This window comes from Paramacrobiotus metropolitanus, unplaced genomic scaffold (assembly GCF_019649055.1).
Source record: "Paramacrobiotus metropolitanus isolate TYO unplaced genomic scaffold, Prichtersi_v1.0 Parri_scaffold0000029, whole genome shotgun sequence".
Lineage (NCBI taxonomy): Eukaryota > Metazoa > Tardigrada > Eutardigrada > Parachela > Macrobiotidae > Paramacrobiotus > Paramacrobiotus metropolitanus.
In genome coordinates, this window is record NW_026570249.1 from 504,324 (window position 1) to 522,367 (window position 18,044).

The 18,044-nt window shown below is 40.3% G+C and overlaps 5 protein-coding genes across 7 annotated transcripts; 3 read left to right on the forward strand and 2 right to left on the reverse strand.

Moving 5' to 3' along the window:
* The first annotated feature begins 2,096 nt into the window (after positions 1 to 2,096).
* LOC129588383 (serpin B6-like) lies at positions 2,097 to 3,816 on the forward strand. The gene is made up of 2 exons (XM_055482575.1): positions 2,097 to 3,312; positions 3,398 to 3,816. Exons 1-2 carry the CDS (start codon positions 2,283 to 2,285, stop codon positions 3,583 to 3,585), a joined length of 1,218 nt encoding a protein of 405 aa, XP_055338550.1. The 5' UTR covers positions 2,097 to 2,282; the 3' UTR covers positions 3,586 to 3,816.
* A 962-nt stretch (positions 3,817 to 4,778) lies between these two features.
* Positions 4,779 to 7,932, forward strand: LOC129588342 (1-phosphatidylinositol 4,5-bisphosphate phosphodiesterase eta-2-like). The gene is made up of 9 exons (XM_055482520.1): positions 4,779 to 4,989; positions 5,094 to 5,261; positions 5,351 to 5,594; positions 5,664 to 5,793; positions 5,888 to 6,009; positions 6,294 to 6,493; positions 6,599 to 6,847; positions 7,093 to 7,242; positions 7,562 to 7,932. Exons 1-9 carry the CDS (start codon positions 4,923 to 4,925, stop codon positions 7,681 to 7,683), a joined length of 1,452 nt encoding a protein of 483 aa, XP_055338495.1. The 5' UTR covers positions 4,779 to 4,922; the 3' UTR covers positions 7,684 to 7,932.
* LOC129588343 (glycine N-acyltransferase-like protein 2) lies at positions 7,793 to 9,984 on the reverse strand. Of its 3 annotated transcripts, XM_055482522.1 has the most exons (6): positions 9,828 to 9,984; positions 9,577 to 9,771; positions 9,199 to 9,318; positions 8,887 to 9,007; positions 8,597 to 8,723; positions 7,793 to 8,437 (listed from the first exon to the last, which is right to left on the reverse strand). In XM_055482522.1, exons 2-6 carry the CDS (start codon positions 9,649 to 9,651, stop codon positions 8,005 to 8,007), a joined length of 876 nt encoding a protein of 291 aa, XP_055338497.1. In that variant the 5' UTR covers positions 9,652 to 9,771; positions 9,828 to 9,984; the 3' UTR covers positions 7,793 to 8,004. The 3 variants fall into 3 exon arrangements, with proteins under 3 accessions (XP_055338497.1, XP_055338496.1, XP_055338498.1); XM_055482521.1 differs by having other exon boundaries at positions 9,577 to 9,984; XM_055482523.1 differs by having other exon boundaries at positions 9,572 to 9,984.
* Positions 9,985 to 10,414: 430 nt separating this feature from the next.
* Positions 10,415 to 12,549, reverse strand: LOC129588404 (glycine N-acyltransferase-like protein 3). Its single transcript, XM_055482600.1, has 6 exons — positions 12,483 to 12,549; positions 12,237 to 12,325; positions 11,825 to 11,944; positions 11,544 to 11,664; positions 11,272 to 11,398; positions 10,415 to 11,043 (listed from the first exon to the last, which is right to left on the reverse strand). Exons 2-6 carry the CDS (start codon positions 12,309 to 12,311, stop codon positions 10,611 to 10,613), a joined length of 876 nt encoding a protein of 291 aa, XP_055338575.1. The 5' UTR covers positions 12,312 to 12,325; positions 12,483 to 12,549; the 3' UTR covers positions 10,415 to 10,610.
* Positions 12,550 to 13,945: 1,396 nt separating this feature from the next.
* On the forward strand, positions 13,946 to 17,462 carry LOC129588408 (phospholipid phosphatase-related protein type 1-like). The gene is made up of 6 exons (XM_055482605.1): positions 13,946 to 14,398; positions 15,086 to 15,233; positions 15,375 to 15,492; positions 16,090 to 16,325; positions 16,635 to 16,811; positions 16,965 to 17,462. The coding sequence occupies exons 1-6, from the start codon at positions 14,166 to 14,168 to the stop codon at positions 17,277 to 17,279; spliced, it is 1,227 nt and encodes a 408-aa protein (XP_055338580.1). The 5' UTR covers positions 13,946 to 14,165; the 3' UTR covers positions 17,280 to 17,462.
* Positions 17,463 to 18,044: the final 582 nt, after the last annotated feature.

Here is an 18,044-nt window from a genome sequence, read left to right on the forward strand (position 1 = left end):
TTGCACAAGGATTCGTAGATCTTCGCATAAATTATTGCCAAAGCGAACATGAAAGTAAGATCTACAGTTATCAGACGCTAATTAGTGCATAAAAATATGACGCCGGCAAACGATTAACCGTTAACTTTCACTGTTTTAAACAAACAATGTGCGTATGAAACATGGTTTTTATTAAGATTAATGTCAAATGCTTGTGCGAGGAATGAAATTAAAACCAGAACGGTCCAAGGAAATATATTAACGAATAAATTCTGGTATAAAGGTTGATGCGGAAATCATATTGCAATAGCTTTTGCTATTAAATTTAATGAAGAAGTAGAGCAGGGCGCCTGCCGTAGATCTATTGGCTAAAGACTGTTAAAATCAAAAGCAAGCTTAAATTAACCGATTTGTAGCAAGTGACGCAAAGTTTAACGTAAGAGTCGCGAGATAACTGGAAAAAATTATAAAACTGTAAATGAACTACTTTCGCAATTTATTACAATTATAACCTAAGTACAAAGACTTTATAGATTAATTGCATTGAATTTTAAATTAAGAAAACACTATGCCGATCCACGTACCCTAGGTACAGCAGAACTGTTTGTAAGCATTTTAGCAGTTAGAAAAAAATGCACGTTTAACGATGCGCAATAAAATTTCAAAGAATAGTCACTTACTGTTTACAGGCGCAGAATGTACAGAGTTTTGCAAACATAATAATCCGAATGCCACAAAAGTCAATAAAGAATATGTAAGATTTATGTGATACATGTTGCAAATCGATAAAACTATACACGACATCAAAACAAATTCCTCGTGTAACAATTTTAATTTGAATCAGGAAGTAGAGCAGAAATTAATAAACCGTTAATCAGAGCTGGGCACAATATCGTCGACAATGTTACGCGAACAAGTTTGACACTATTTTGTTTATCAATGGGTCGCCACACCACAGGCTCGAGGTTTTTTATGAGGTTTAGTGGGTAGGCGAAAAACTTGATTGCCGCAGGCCGCCTGATGTGTCAAATTCGGTGCGCGAAAAGATACTGCACGTTTTAGCGGAAACAAAGAATTCCAACCGGAAACGTGTATGCGGTATATTTCATACTCAGCAGTATAAGAATGCCGCGGTACACACGTATCGCCGTGTATTCCTCGTATTCAGGTAAAAAGTGCAAATCATGCTGGAGAGCGTTATACAATAAACAGCATTGTAGCGTGTTCATTTGCATTTACCGTCCTTCCACGTACCGTCTTACACACGTATTTCTTCCGCTAGTTTTTGTTGACTGCTCTACTACCGGCAACCATACACAAATGCCGCAAAGACTAAGAAAATAATAGACAGCAAAACAAACAAAGGAAACCTCTGAAGTACAGCTTACAAATAAAGGTCAAAGTATAACAATATTACGAAACCCTTGTGAGCTTATAAAGCCGGTATGATATTATATATTTGTACTGCTAAACTTACCGGAAACGCATTTATATTTGCAAAACCGAAAAAAATTGCACATGTTTAGAATACAAACAATACTAAAATGCTTATTTTACAAAATAATTGTGGATAGATCTACTTTATACTGCAGGTAGTACCTTTACCGGCGTATATCAAATGCATTTCTTGAAAACGAACAGCAAATTTGTCCCAAATAAAGGACAGCTAATTGTGCGAATTAGTACACTACCTAATACCAACGCATCTGCTCTTTCACATGCCACAGCAAAACATTTACATACAAAACACCATCCAGAGATTTGCATACAATACCAGCGCGGATTTACATAGATACGGCGGTAAAATCCCAGATACCAGTTTGCACTTTGCAGTCAGCTTAGCCATGAGCTATAAATCAAGCAAATAGACTTAACCAATTCTCTCAACAGCTGTTCAGCGAAAAGCCCCGGCTTAACAATCTGTTTGTCACACATTCGGTATTGTTTTTACAGCGTAAACACATTACGAGCAATTTGGATGGTCAACCTCCAAACGCGGAGTCAACCGGCGCGCTAAAACTGCTCTCCAAAATGTGCTACGATATACTTCCGGCTGGCAGCACATGCCAAGCATTACTTCTATTTGTACAAGCACTTCACACCTTCTACCGTGTGCCATTTGTACGAATCCCCCCGTAATTGTGAATACCGGCATATAACACGTTAGCTTATCACCCTCCACCTGTATATATAGATTGGCATACATCCGATAAGCGTCATCTATCGTTAAAAGTTTATTTGTGCTTTATTACCCCGTTAAATGTGACTAACTAAACTACTAGGTAGCATATTCAGTTGACAACATGATCAGTAGCATTGGAATAATTTCTTTCATACTATGTTTAACGCTGGCCATGTTCAACGCCCAGATGGACGATCTCAGCCGGCCGGAGAATGTCGGGGCTTTTCCCGTGGCCTTTTTTAAAAATGTAGCCAATACCACCAATTTCGATCAGAATATTGCACTGTCCCCGTTTTCCGCGGATGCGGCGCTTTCCATGACGTATGTGGGTGCGCGGGAGGGAACGCGTTCCGAGATCGGGCAAGTCTTGGGAATCGCCACCGATGCCGGCACGGCCACGCAGGATTTCGCCAAAAAATTCCGCTCCATCAATACGGCTTCGGAGAATTATGTTCTGAACTCCGCCAACGGAATGTTCGTGGAGAAATCGTATGACATCTTAGCGGACTTCGTCAGCGCTATCCAGATGAACTTTGCCGCCGATGTCCAGCCGGTCAGTTTTCAGACCGAACCGGAAACGGCCCGCCAACAAGTCAACACCTTCGCCAGCAGCAAAACCAACAACAAAATCACCGAACTCTTCCCCGCGGGGAGTGTCGGGCCCGACACCAAATTAGTCCTCGTCAACGCCGTGTATTTCAAAGCCGATTGGGAGAAGCCCTTCGACGCCACGAAGACCTCCCGGCAGCCCTTTTTCACGCCAACCAATCAGCAACCGGAAGTGGATCTCATGCACACCGAGGGAGAATTCTTCTACACCGACAGCGAAGAACTCAACGCCCAAATGATCGAGATCCCGTATAAGAAGGGCGAAATGACCATGGTTGTTATACTACCGCGTGCAGGATCTACTATAACCAATCTCGAAGGCGCACTGAATCCGACGTCACTGAGCGGCGGTCTGCGCCAGCTCTTCCGTCAAAAGGTCAATCTGTTCCTGCCCAAGTTCCGCTTGGAGCGCAACTATGATCTCACCTTTAACCTTATGTCGATGGGCATCCGGGCGGCGTTGGGTGATAATGCTGATCTGAGCGGAATCAGTAGCCGGCGCGATCTACGCGTGTCGCGTGTGGTACAGAAAGTATTTGTCGGTAAGCGCATTCTTCTGGGCAATACTGCCGATTATGCGGCAATTTTTATGCATATAATTATGTGGTGTTTTTCGGTTTATTGCAGAGGTGGACGAGAAAGGCACCGAAGCGGCTGCCGCTACCGGTGTCCAGATTATGCTGCTCAGTGCGCCCATTAAACCGGATGTACCGCCGGTATTCCGAGCCGATCGGCCGTTCCTGTTCCTTATAAGGCACACGCCCACCGACAGTATTATGTTTATGGGGAAGGTGGTGAATCCCACGTTCAACTGATCTGGTTTCGGTGAAACTGTGGATATTTTAACAAAAATTATGTATTACTACGTGTATAGTGATATTTGCTTGACGCAGTTTATCTCAATTGACGCATTCGCTACATGAATAATATACGTGATGTCATAGTTTCGATGGTGTAACAAAAATTCAGAATCTTATTAGAGCGGCAAGCTGGTACTTTGTATAACACACTTTGGGAAGGATTAACGTACGCAAAACTATCGAAAATTAGCATAAAGCATCGGATTATGCTGGAACATTACGTAACTACGTATAGACAGTTGTGGTTATGGTTTATACTGAAAACGATATTTTTTACAGCAGTCTTAAACTGCAGCCGTTCACAAGATCGGTGTTTCGTAGGCACATACATAGATACGTAATATTTGTACAAAGTATGGATATATCGTTCTGTGTGCACTTTGTCGCGGGAGATTTACACTTGCACTAATATCCAGAATATACCAGTTTTTAAATAAGATATGCAGTGTTATATATACAAAGTAGGGTAGCTAACGGTGGCAAGTTTTTCCACGTAGCAAGCGTAGGTCTTGAGTATGTATTGTAGTTCCTTTAATGCATTTTGTTAGGCATTAAACGATTCAGAATCTCCATAACTTCATGTATTTCGTATTAGCACAAAATTTGTGACTTCCTTTATTCAAAGTAAATTAAAATCCAAACACATTTCTGGCGTTTTCAAATCAAGAGCATTAAAAATCATTCAACTGCTGGAAAATTTCAGTTTAGGTTGCTGGGACGCTTTTTTGAAAGGTTAATTTAATACATTTGTGTCGGTATATGTAACAGTCCATTTATACCCAGGCATAGTACGATCAGAATAATTACTTTTACAAAAATGGGATGGAGCTGCTAGCTCATATACAGTTGCATAGAGAAGAAAATCACATAAGCTCTGTAATAGTGACTTCACATAAATGTGACAATAGTTCAAGCGAAGACCACCATTACACCACTCTGTACTTACTGAAAATATGCAAGTAATTAATTTTCATTTAATCTTATCAACTGCAAACTGCGTTTTCGATTTGCCTACTGAATACAACGTGCAGATTTTCAGTGTTTAATTTTGTTATCAGGCTTCCTGCAAAGCCGACATTGTATTACTTATCAAGAAACGTCATCGCTTGCTCATTGCGTTTGGAATTTAAAGAATTGTCGTGAACTGGAAACATAATTCGTAATACAGTGCGCTCACAGTACGCTTTGGTATTCTCCTTACTGCTCAAGCTTTTTTGTCCTCAGAGTTCAGACTATAATTAAAGTAGCGGTTGTTCAAAAATATTTTATGGAACCATTTAAAAACATCACAAATGATGCTCTCGCAAAAAAAAGCGGCGGAAGCGGAAGAAGCCCGGCGGATCCAGGAGAAAAGGGAATGTAAGTGTGACAAGTACCGCGATATATCGTTAAGCACGCACCTAAGTATACACATTATCCATGTCATGGCTAATAATAAATGCAAACGTCTATTTTTTCTTTAGTTGACAAGTCTGCCTCCATACTGTTACACGGATGCAGCTTATGGATAATTTCATCCAACAAGAGAGCTGATTCTCGGACATTTTACTTGTCCTCTGATTACGAAATGATCTACTACAGAGACGATGGCCCTTATCGATATCCTCTTGCAAAAAGCAAAGCTACTATAAGTAAGGGCTAACAGATTACTCTTTCATTTATTAGCTACTTATGACAAGATGTTTAATTTAAAAATAACTTCTGGAGTGTGCTTTTTCAGTTGATATGAGCGATATTAAGGATGTATGCTCTGGATACAGAACGGATGTTTTCCAGTCGTGTGCTGAAGACAAGAAATTTGCTGCCACATATCGCGAAGACTGCTGTTTTTCATTTCTTCTGACCTTCGGAACAACGCTCGACCTGGTGGCCGAAAACAGAGAAATTTGTGCAGCATGGACGAATATCGTTCAACGTTTGATAAAAGAGGATCCCAGCGAAATATACGAAAATCGCCTTAAAAAGTATCGTTTCAGACATCGCGTATTTCAGTTAATTTTTACATACTCCATAATGAATTACGTTATGGTTAGGTTTCTGAGAAAATGCTTCCGCCTGGCCGATACTTCGGGTGATGGACATTTAGGTTTCGAAGAATGTGTGAAGTTAGTTGGCTATCTAAATAAGCAAGTTTCTCGGGAAACCACACTGAAATTCTTTATGGTAAGTATTTCTTATCGCTGCGCCGCTGATGTCTAACCATGCGGTAATATTAATTCTGATAACAAGCGAAACAGTGAAACTGGACGAATTTCAGGCTGCCGGCGCAACCGCCATTTACACTGAATCTCCGGGTGTGGCGCTTTTGGATCGGGATGGATTTCACAAGTTTTACCGACTTTTAACAGATCGGAAAGATTTAAAGGACGTTTTCATGAAGTAAATGAAAACAGAATCATGATAACCCGCAATAAACTGAAAAAAGTGAAAATTCATCATGATAACCCGCAATAAACTGAAAAAAGTGCATAGACATGTTGCAGTATATCTATTGTACATTGTACACACTAGCTTAGAATTATTTCAAACCCGACAGAACCCAATCTGTATACGTAATGCTCGTGCACCGGTATTTAAGTTTGCTTAGTATTACAAATTGAAGTCTTGATTATTTGGTAATTTCAAAAAAATTAACGATTGTTTCTGTTTGCTGTTATTACCAGAATTGCTGCATTTCCTGTGGTCGAAGGGCTTGATGAACTGGTTAAACACGGACATAAAGTTTGGACTCTACATCATCTGCGGGCATTCCTTAAAGATTCTCAAAAAGAACAGCGATGTAGTAATGATGAGTGCAAAAAAATTGTCCAAATGTTTGAACCCGGTGAACTGCTTCGCTTAACTGATCAGCTAAGCTTTACAGGTGAGAGCGCTGAAAAGTCATTCCTGAAACACATTAGTATCAAACGTTCCTTTGCTGACTGATGGCGCGTGATTTAAGCTTTTATCCGGTTTATTTTACCTTTAGGATTCCAGAATTATTTATTGCATCAGAAACAATTCCTGCAGAAAGCCGATTCTGAGTGGAAAGGCCCTGGGAACAATGCACCGCCTATTCGTATATTAAAGCTAAGCATAACCGTCATCAGCGCCCAGCATTTGCCTAAAGCGGAAGGTAAAGACTGGAAGAGCATCACAGATCCTTACGTGCAAATAAAATTACTCGGCGATCCACGGGACTGTTCAAAAGAACAGACAGACTTTGTCGCAAACAACGGTGCGTACAAAGAGACAATAAATCCAAATTATTAACAATTTTTCAATGGTTTGTTAAAAAGTTTTGCTAAGGTTCAAATTTAAAACAAAATTCTGACATTTTTACGTACTCGTACTTACTCGTATATTCTGTTCCTGATTCTAGTGTGATGTATCATATGTGATATTTGCAAGCCTTCGTTTTAATTTTAACCTGCGAAAAGTTGCAACCACTCCGGTTGCTTTGCTTACTTCATTGTTTTTTAGGATTTGGTCCTACATGGAACAAAGCATTCAAGTTCTTACTTTATGAGCCGGAAGATGCGGTTATACGCTTTAAACTGAAAGACAAGGCAAGCTTCGGATCGGATGTATTTATTGCACATTGCATTATTCCGGTTATGAGCATGAAAGAAGGTAAGATTTCCGACGCGCACACTTGAATAATAACTAATTAATTATGAAATGCATATATAAATTCAGTACATATATATACAGATTGTGTATATGTATTCAGTTGCATATTCTACTGCATTTCCCACAATACGAATATGTAACTACATTTTTATCACATTAATAACTTACTCGTGTACAATATAGCGATGTTACTTAATTACAATTAGCAGCATTACAGTAGAACGCAAAGTTTGCCCTCTAAAATGTTGTGCTTTCACTGACTGGGGAGTAATACGGCAGGGTGTTCAGTATTGATGGTCAACAAAAACATTTTTTCTAGGATACCGGCATATCCAGCTTTTCGATAAACAAGACAACCTTTTGGCAATGTCAACCCTCTTTGTATTAGTGGAAAAAGAGCCAATTTACTACGCAAACGGCCATGTATTATTACGCGACTGAACTATGCGTCGCACTGTACGTACATTATGTGTGCATCTACACGTGTGTTCATACCGGTATTTGTTTTGGGTGCCTACAAGCATTGTGCTCAGTTTCTTTGTCATTTCAAAAACGCCCATTTTATTTGTTTATGGGATGTATTGTTACAAATATGATTTGCAAAATATCCGTCATCTTCAGAGTGTTTGTCACAACGGGTAAATGTGATCGCTTAAAAAGGAATGCTCAATTAAATTATCAAGTCAAAAACCAAAATACGTCCCTGCGTACACCTGTATTCAGCAGTATTAGCCAGCAGCCTGATGCAAATTGCATCGCGTTTCAATTTCCACTGTCTTGCTTGGGACGATAATGTATCCAGTCCACACGGAACACCTCGTCATTCACCATCTGCGCTCCCACCTTCCGGTATGCGTTTCGTGATACCAAGTTCGACTTCATGACATACGCCCACGCAGTGCGATTTCCCCTGGCGACAATCTTCGCCGCCAGGTCGTAATTGACCACTTGATACAATCCCTTGTTTCGAAATTCCGGCAGCACATATCCGTGGCCCATGCAGCCATCCGGCAGATTCAGAATATACGCGACCAGCTGGCCATCCTCCGTAAAGGCACCGCTGGTGGGGTAACCGGCTTTGAGCAACTGTTTAAAAAACGGAACGCCTTGTCCACCGCTGTAATGCCATTCCCGGTTCAGTTGTTCGATGTTCTCGTCGCGCAGTTCGCTCAACCGGAAGCCCTCTGGCACGGGTCTACGAAGCAGACACACACGTACAATTACGGCTCGTTATCGAGAAATAATGGCAGACTAAACGTGGAAGTTAAGATAATCGAATTATGAACATTTATCAATTCTAATCATCAGAGGTCAATATCAGCTGCGTCAGTTTGCAATTATGAACAGTGCATACTTTTGGACTAAATGGTCCGGATGGAGCAGAAACATATTTGCCCAGTCTGAAGGGTCCTCATCTTCGCATGTTCCAAACTTTTTGCAAACCTCGGTGACTACTGGGAATACATCGTGCCGCGAGACACCTATAAAATTTTTATCAGATATGGCTTTTACGTGGTAAATGGTAATGTCGGCAAGGATATTGCACATACTTAATTACAAGTTAAAGTAATTGCTTAACGATATGGTATTAATGCGTTGAGCCACAGCTGTACAAGCTGTGCTTCATGTAAAGATTATACGTACCGAAAAAGTTGACTGGTTTCGAAAAATCGATGCAGCCTTCTATGCACAGGAAGCGTTCTAGATTCTGAACATCCTTGCAGAATATCAAAACGGTTGGAAACTGGGGCCAAGGAACGTAGTCCTAAAATTCATATACATAATGATCAATTGTGAAAGTTGCATCGAAATGCGGTTTTGCGCAACCATTAAAATTCGCTGACAGAAACTTATCAAAACCACGACCATTGACTACCAGTAGATTCAAAAGCACAATTTCATTTCGAATATTTTTTGAGAAACGGTATATCCCACGCAACAATTTCGGAAATTTACTTGGGAGCCTGCAACAGGTCGGCGGATGATAACCGAGTAATTTGGATAACCATCCACAACAAACTCCGTTCCGGGCCAGTCCGGTTCCTTGCGTATCCGATTCCCAATCATGTAATGCATCTACGAGCAAAAACGCATTCGCCGGGTTATCGTCAAATCTTCACTGCATGAGAAGCTTAAGTCAAAAAACTTAATTAGATAAGTAATTATATAGACAAGTAATTGTGTAGAAACTGTAAAAAATTAATAAAACACTCCCTTACAGGCTACAACAAAAATATTCCCCATTTCCACAGTAATATGAATCAACTTTTTTACAGAATGAACACTTTTACGTAGCTTGCTGTCAGTGCAACATGTGTCAGCTTTGTACCTTACTTGCAGTGACTTCGGGAAGTGGTTAGTAAGATCGGTGTGGACTATTTGTAATTCGTCATCATTTAGAACCTTCATGATGAAAATTGCACGACGAACGGAGCGCCAAAGAACGATTCAAATGGATTCCCTATCGGCACTTGACACAGGCGGTGAGGAAAGGTTTTTCTCGATATATTCGAATGAATATACCGCCAACTGCCAAACATTAATCTAAACTACAATGTATACAAAAATGTTCAATTTGTTCTTACAATAACGAAACAAATTGGTTTCGTTTCGGCTGATCCTCGATGACTTTCACTTTCATTGTCAGTCATGCAAGTATATTGCAAGAAAACGTTTCGCACGACTGCTGCGTATACCAGCAGAAACTAGTCCAATTTTACTTATCTAAACTGATGCACACAATTTAATGTCGTTCTGTAGATGCTTTATAGCAGAACAAATATTGCGTGCAGATAGAAGCACTTACTAGTAATACCTGTTGATGATTTATTTAGTACGTAATCAGTGGATCGTTGTTATTTGCTATCATCATCCATCAATGAAGTAGACAAGCTGTATTTCTCGATATTAACGGGTTCGATGGAATGATTGCACACCGAAAAAGGTCGATTCTGAGTCGAAAAGGCGTGGGAACAACACACCGCGTATTTGTATTTTGTATAGAAACAATCGTGATGCGTGGCCGGCCAGGTTCAATTTTTGCATTTGCAACACTGATTATTATTACGACTATTACAGATATCTATATTATTCATATTAAACGCTGACTTTTTTGGTATTAGCGGAGCTGACTAAAAAAATTTAATTTCTCATTGGAACTCCTCTATTCTTTCTACGAGTACAGATATACCTTTTTTATACTTAACTTCTTTTTATTCGCGCAGTTATATGTCAGGTGACTCAAATTATTGTCTTCTTTCATAGGTTAATGGTTGAGCAAGTACGAGGGAATGGTTAATAAAAAAAATCAATCACAAATCCAATATCAGAAAATGCCGCAGCGGACGCCGTATCTTCCTAAACGTATTTCACTTTTTATTATCATGCTTTGGATGATAATGTACCCAGTCCACACAAAACTCTCGATCATCCACCAGCTTTGCTCCCAACTTCCGGTAGGCATTCTGCGAGACCGTATTCCATTTCATAACATAAGCCCAGGCGGTGCGATTCCCCCTCGCGATAATCTTCGTCGCCAAGTCGTAGTTGACCACTTGAAACAGCCCCTTATTCCGGTATTCGGGCTGCACGTATCCGTGACCCATGCAGCCGTCAGGTAGGTTTAGGATATACGCCACCAACTGGCCATCCTCCGTAAAGACACCACTGGTGGGATAGCCGGCTTTGAGGATCTGTTTGAAAAATGGTACTGCTTGTCCGCCGCTGTACCGCCATTCTTCATTCAACTGTTCAGCGTGCTCTTCGCGCAATTCACCCAACCGGAAGCCCTCCGGTATCGGCCTACGAAATAGGAAGGCCTTTTCAAATACGACCGCTTTTATATAAAATGCAAAGCCAGACTGTTCTCGAAAGATAAGATAATCGAAGTTAAAAATAAATCAAACGCGTGCGCATAGCGAGTGATTTATTGCAAGAGTAAGATAACGTTGGTACCGCGGTACGGTAATTCTAATTATGTGCAGAAGTGATACTCGGTAGTATTTATATTCAAGTTAATATTATACGCACGTTTTGACTAAATGTTCCGGGTGGAGTAAAAACATGTTTCCCCAGTCTGGAGGATCTTGTTCATCGACTGTCCCAAGTTTTTTGGACAGCTCTATGACTACTGGATAGACATCATTCCGTGATATACCTGTAAAACGGTCACAGCTGTTATTAACACATAAAACGTAGCGATAATTGTCGAAATAAGGCACAATGTCCACCTTTATAACTGTTCGATATGGTATTCAACGTTTACCAATTAAGCCTCCCAAGGCTTAAGCCTCAAAACATACCGAAAAACGTTACAGGTTCTGAATAGTCGACGCAGCCATTCGCCAGTAAAAAGCTCTCCAGCTTCTGGACATCCTTGCAGAATATTAGAACACTTGCCGTGCGGGGCCAGGGCACGTAATCCTACAATGTGAATAAAGTTTCGGAATACACATAAGATGCATTCGAAAGCGCATCCTTTATAAAAATTTTAAGCAAAATAAATGTGCTATCAAATAAAGAAAATTTGGTCAGATCAGATAATTTAGTAAACGAATGATGTGTTGAAACGCCTGAAGCTTACTTTAGAGCCTGCGATAGGCCGGCGAATGACAACGGTGTAATTCGGAAAATCATCCACAACAAACTCCGTTCCGGGCCAGTCAGGTTCCTTGCGTATCCGATTCCCAATCATGTAGTGCATCTACGAAGAAACACCGGCGCAGGTGTCATTTGAATCGCAGTTGTACATAACGCTTTCAACTCTTAAGCCAGAATGAGATAAATAAGTTCTTAAGACTTAGTATAAAAGTATCTAGTCACAAGCTACGTAGACGCAAGAATCGAAGTATTCTACTGCAGAAGGTTACAGACTGCACTTATTGATGTGCTTGTCCACGATGAAGTTAGGTCGAACTGTGGAAGCATGCGATATACTTATGAAAATGCAACATGTGTTTCAGCAAATTTAGCTGACATACTAGTATTGCCACTACCTGCAACGATTTTGGAAAGTAGTTGGCGAGATCCTGGTGGACTGTCCGTAATTCTTCGTCGTCCAGAACCTTCATTTCAGAATTTACAGCTGGAACGAAGCGAACCCAGGAAATCAGACGATCAACTGAATTTAGTCAGCAGAGATGGCAAAACAGTTATCAATAAGCTGCCAAAACTACAGCAGTTCACACCAAATAAAAGTCTTAACTTGGGTAACTGCAAACCACACTTACAGGCTCACTAACCTTTTTTGTTTTGATTTTTATACAAAGTATTTGTACTTCCACGATTCCTTTTACTGAGAGCTCCAGCGCTCGGAAAATAGTGCACAATCACTCACGTACAAGTACAGTACTCGCTCCACATACGTACATCACAATAGTTCTATAATGTGCAGTACGTACGACTAGTACTTGTACTTGCCCGAGCTGATTTTGTAAGATGATTGAATGATAAAGTACCGCTTTAATTTGGTCCGCTTCCACCGGTATTCGTATGTATTCATGTCGACGTTTAATTGAAAAATGTGCATTTACAATAATGCTAGAGTTGTGCTCGTAATAATCGTTTTCTGTGATTAGTACGAAGTACTGATTACTGAAGTACGTAATTTCGATAGCAGCGCAGCAGTTACAAATGCGTCTGGCTATAATACCGCTGTAATACTCGTATTTACAATACCCCAGTACTATGCTAGAAAAGTGCTTATTACAGTTTCTGTTTTATCCATCGGTCATGCAGTGTACCTGTTAACTGAATAACTGTAGCCATTAATATGCAGCGATTGGTCAAACAAAAATTAGGGTATTTTGTAAAATAGCTTATCCATTACTGATTTCCTGTAAAAGATGAGCACTCCCGAAGAGTATCTTCCAGGAAGGTTTAATAAACAGTAGGCATATCGTCCTATCGTACAATTGCTGTGTGTCTACGCTTTCGCTTTTAAGCGGGTTCAGTAATTAACTTTGTACAGGCAAGTAACAGAAAAGCACCAGCGCATAGCACTAAAATTTTTAATACTAAGATATTTTACGAAAAAAGCTAATTAATGTGTTTTATATATATGTCAATCTGCTGCGAAGCTTGGCTGTCGTTATTTGAGCGGCATTGTGAAACATTCTCGATGGTGTAACAAGTTGCATCGGCACGATCAAATAATAAGAGCATCACAATACATAAATAAATTACAGCTTCATCCCCGCAGTTATAAAGGTCGATGGCGTTCCTCTCCATATGCCGGTATAATCTGTTTGATTAGAAAACAACAACTAGGTCAGGGATGCCGAGAAGGTACACACACTTGGTCACCGCGGGATTAGGCCATATATCCATCAACTGCATTTACTCCTCGGAGCATGCAGTGCCATGCACACACATTGATCAGGACTGGTTTTCTCTAGTGTGACATCCACACAGCGCCCAAGGTCCGTTTTGCATTAAAACGCACGAGGAATGCCATATTAGAGTATAGCATACATATTTACGGCGTTCACACCGAGTGCGTAAAAAACGCAATCCCGCCCATCATCGTCGTACACCGTAAAAAACCCGTCCAATCCGTTGTCCTAATCGCCAATTAGCCACCCCGCCAGGAAACCGATGCATCATCATTCCCGGGTAATTTGAGCAGCAGATGACAGTTGTCGTCGATGGGTCTGCATGCTAACAACGCCAACGGTCGTCAAGCGTACGCTCTACCTGGTTTAACCAGCTTCTACGACAAAACATCACAGTGCGGACAAACGATGTGTGTATTATACGGATAAAAACAACCACGGTAGAAGGAAGCCATTGAGAAGAGAGTTATAGCGGATCAGATGTCGTGATCGTGCTAATGAACCGTCGCCGGATACTGTTACCATCCACATTATGGTGAACGAGATGTGCCGGTAATCGACGTCGCATGCGCATACCACGGTGATCACGTAATGCACTCCCACAACCGCAACACAGGTGGACATTTACACAGCGCATATATCGCGGATGATATGCATCATATGCTGAATAAGGCCGATTTGGGCACCTATGGCGATTACTCGGATTCATCGGATTATAATCCCAAACATCCCAGAATCTATAAGGTCAACCATTTTGTTCTGCCGCTGTTCTGCTTGGAAGCGATCGCGTTGGGATGTGTCGGCGCATTAGCCTACTATCTGCGGTAAGAAATCCCATTCTACCTTACGTGCATTCCGTTCTTACGAATAATATTACCGGTGAAATGCCTTTTTCCATAAATTGTAATGATCAACTGAACATATATGTATATATAGGTACATATGCAGCAATCGTATTCGGTAATTTTATTGCACTTAATCGACTGAAAACCGCTGGGCAGAAAATTTACCAAAAATTTGCAACAATAAGAGTGCTTACACAATATATATTAAATCATTACCATAGGCTAAAAGCCTCAATGATTCACTGTATAGAATAATAACTGTTGCCTAAACAAAATTCTGTTCGACAGCGGAAACTGGGTTAAAAGAATTAGCCAAAAACAGGAAATTTTAAAGGTTGTCTCATCGATATTTCCGGTGGTTTCAGTTATAGTTTCGGACAAAACTAAAAAAAGCATGAGGTAAAGCTGATAAAATTTTTGCTCTTTGAAATATTATGCGTTTTGATCGATGTTTTGAGGCCGGATCCACATTCCACGCGTAGAATTGACAACTTTCTGAAAAACTTCTACAGACATATAGAATACATATACAACCGCTGAGTTGCTTTTTATTTCTGCTGCAAAATTGCATCACGAAAATGTTTTTTATCTCGCTAGAGGTTGCACGAAAGGTAAATCATAAGTCGAGAAGAAATGGAGTCATTACTAAACTTTTAACTGTTGCAGGTTCACCGAGGTATTTCCACTTCAAGAGAGCATTGTTAGTTGCACTGACCATGGGATAAATCACCCCTTTCTAAATGCCACGGCATTGTTGACGGATGTGCCGGTGGAAGTGTTCTACAGTGTGGCCTTGCTCTCACCACTAGTAACGGTACAAGTGCACCCGCCAGACACATACAATACTAACTACAGTCTTTGCTTATTAATTGACCAACCTGTTGTTTCCGTGTAAATACACTTATCAAGTGCCCATAAAAACAACATTGTAACAATTTGCCTGTCTCCACAATAGATTTTCATCGGCGAGCTAGGTTATTGGCTGTTCTCCAGTAAACCAAAGAAAGTCGTTCGTGCACACTGCATTGGATTCAAATTACATCTTATGCCACGGCGATTTTTTCGCTATGCAGGTGAATAAACTTGTACACTTTACAACAAACAGCTTCTCTTTTCGTACGGAATTAAGGATCGAATTTCAGATCTCGTTTTTTCAGTTTCACGGTTTAACAGAATAATACTGCAAGCATTCATAAAATTTCTTTATGGTTAGTAACAATAAATTTTCTTCAGACAGTGACAAGGTATTCCGGTGGCTTACCTAATATAACACGCACAAGCAGTCAAAAAATATTCCCCACTTTAAATGAATATACGTAGTTTTTATGAGTTATTAAGCATTAGCTTTATGAGTATTTATGTATTACAAGGAATGGTAACAATGGTTTAATTTTTGCAGAATATTTATTTTAAATTATAACAAACTTAAAGATTAATTATATATAACGGAATTAGACATCAAGATTACTACGTACTTTCTCTCTGATAGATACCGGTATGTAAGATTTATCCTTTGCTTATAATATGAAAATACCCGCATCGCTTCAACATGATTGATAATATTTGTACAAAAACTACACTCCGATGACGGGTGACAGTTTTGTTATTCTCTCGTGATAAATAACGCTCACATAAGGCGGAGGTCAAGAAAATGTTGTTCTTTCCCGAAGGTTTATTTCTCCTTGGTCTCTTCACAACCAGTATTTTTACGGACCTGGTCAAACTGCTGATCGGCCGTCCCCGACCGTATTACCTGCGTGTGTGCCACGCGACCTGCATCAATCCCGACGGAACCACCCACATCAACAACAATGAACACTGTATTCTGGAGGACATGCGGTTCGCACAGATATCCTTTCCTTCCTTCCATGCATCGGTCGCAGCATATTCGGCATTATTTTTATCGGTAAGTGCGCTTGAATGATTTATTTTGTCAAACAATGCACACAAAATAAAGCTTATGACAAAATTAGCAAAATCCTAATGCGTGCACAAAAACCAATGATGTTATAAAAGATCTATTCGTGTAATTTACATACCCTAAGTATTATTTGCGTTATATCTATATAATTGATTATATGTATATTATTACGGTACTATGTAATATTTAAAATAATTTAACATATAATAATTTAACTGTTGCATTGCATTTAACAGTAGCGACGTTTTTTATCAGTTCTAGCGAACGCACAGATTTCAATGTCTTCAATTACAGGTCTATCTGCACAGTATACTGACAGCCCGTGGTGCTCGTCTTTTACGCCCGATTCTCTTGTTCTCCATCATAGCTGGAGCGGCATTTGTCGGAATCAGTCGTTACTTGATGAACAAAAATCACTGGCAAGACATTGTTACCGGCTACATTTTGGGAGCAATTACAGCGCTGTATCTGGTGCGTACAAGTACAGTTACTCTACATAATACTAATTTAATGCTGTCATGATCCTAAAAAAGTGCTGCAATATTCATCGTTGTATACAGTAATAATTAAGAATTGTGATGTGATTGTGGTTACTGTAACTAAGCAGTGTATAATTGGTTTCAGGGCATTTTCGCCAGTAACTCTTTTGCGGAAAGGTCAGCCGTTGCGGAACCCTTACTGCCAAATCGAAGAAAGTCCGGTTCGTCTAGCCCGACATTAGCGCTACAGGATTCTAAATCCCCGTTCTTCTCGTGGTTTCCCATTCCGCGTGTGTCGTTCAAAACCAAACCAACCCGCTTTGTTAACGGCTTCCCCAATCATGCCGCGGATTACTCCCATGATCCGGCTGCCGCGGTCACCGTGTACCATCCGGATTTGAATAGATCCATTGACAACTTCAGCCGAACTTCCAATCCGCATATGATGCAGCATTATTGACATAATTTATTAAAGAAAACTGCTCTTCCTGATTATTAAAAAAAAACTCCGTTTTATATCATTTCTGAATCTGCTACAGCGCAATGCCTTTTAGGCTTTTACATCTGCATGCAGCTCTAATTCTGTTGCATATGTACCTGTTGTAATTTATTTACCACGATGGTTAGTGGAATTAAATTATGGTTTTGTACAGGTAAAAATAAGTTAAGGGATATGGAAATAAGAAATTCAGTGATGTTAAATTGCTACTCGTAGTAGTTTTCAATTAACATTCATCGCAAAATGTTTCGTTTTTTTATCTAGCGACGCACTGCGATTTACTACATACAGTCATACACTGTAGAGTAACAGTGTTACGACTTCAAAATGCCGGTCAAAAAACTTTTATGAGCATTCAAAATTCAAAGTATTTTGTTGCAAAAAAATAAAATGTTAAGTTTGAAAAATAATAAATCAAATGGTATGCGGAGTCAAAAGTGGTGCTGCAAAGTTACAATTAACGAAGTTAATTGGTTTTAATGTTAGCTGGAGGTTGTGTGCTCCCGCTCTTTCTTTTCTCCTTCTGTAGCCAGTTACCTGAATCGGTGGTGGCGCTGCGCCGCTTCGGCCGCTTAGATCTAAGCGGCCGCCGCCTTACACGCGCCGACGACGGCCGTTTGCACTCGGCACTGTTCCTGTGCCCGCACTTGGTTCTGCTTTTGGTTCGGCATTTGCATTTGCTCTGTCACTGCATTTCTATTCATGTGCGCGCGAGTGATTTTGTTC

Coding starts and splice junctions, on each gene's coding strand:
- LOC129588408 (XM_055482605.1), top strand. CDS start 14,166: ATGCACTCCCACAACCGCAACACAGGTGGACATTTACACAGCGCATAT. Junction 15,234..15,374: donor TGCTCTCACCACTAGTAACG/GTACAAGTGCAC, acceptor TCTCCACAATAG/ATTTTCATCGGCGAGCTAGG. Junction 16,326..16,634: donor ATTCGGCATTATTTTTATCG/GTAAGTGCGCTT, acceptor CTTCAATTACAG/GTCTATCTGCACAGTATACT.
- LOC129588404 (XM_055482600.1), bottom strand. CDS start 12,311: ATGAAGGTTCTGGACGACGAAGAATTACGGACAGTCCACCAGGATCTC. Junction 11,945..12,236: donor ACTTTCCAAAATCGTTGCAG/GTAGTGGCAATA, acceptor GTTTCTTCGTAG/ATGCACTACATGATTGGGAA. Junction 11,044..11,271: donor CCGGAACATTTAGTCAAAAC/GTGCGTATAATA, acceptor CCTATTTCGTAG/GCCGATACCGGAGGGCTTCC.
- LOC129588343 (XM_055482522.1), bottom strand. CDS start 9,651: ATGAAGGTTCTAAATGATGACGAATTACAAATAGTCCACACCGATCTT. Junction 9,008..9,198: donor GACCTGTTGCAGGCTCCCAA/GTAAATTTCCGA, acceptor TATGAATTTTAG/GACTACGTTCCTTGGCCCCA. Junction 8,724..8,886: donor GAAACCAGTCAACTTTTTCG/GTACGTATAATC, acceptor AAAATTTTATAG/GTGTCTCGCGGCACGATGTA.
- LOC129588383 (XM_055482575.1), top strand. CDS start 2,283: ATGATCAGTAGCATTGGAATAATTTCTTTCATACTATGTTTAACGCTG. Junction 3,313..3,397: donor GGTACAGAAAGTATTTGTCG/GTAAGCGCATTC, acceptor GGTTTATTGCAG/AGGTGGACGAGAAAGGCACC.
- LOC129588342 (XM_055482520.1), top strand. CDS start 4,923: ATGATGCTCTCGCAAAAAAAAGCGGCGGAAGCGGAAGAAGCCCGGCGG. Junction 5,262..5,350: donor AAAAAGCAAAGCTACTATAA/GTAAGGGCTAAC, acceptor GTGCTTTTTCAG/TTGATATGAGCGATATTAAG. Junction 6,010..6,293: donor TTAAAGGACGTTTTCATGAA/GTAAATGAAAAC, acceptor TGTTATTACCAG/AATTGCTGCATTTCCTGTGG.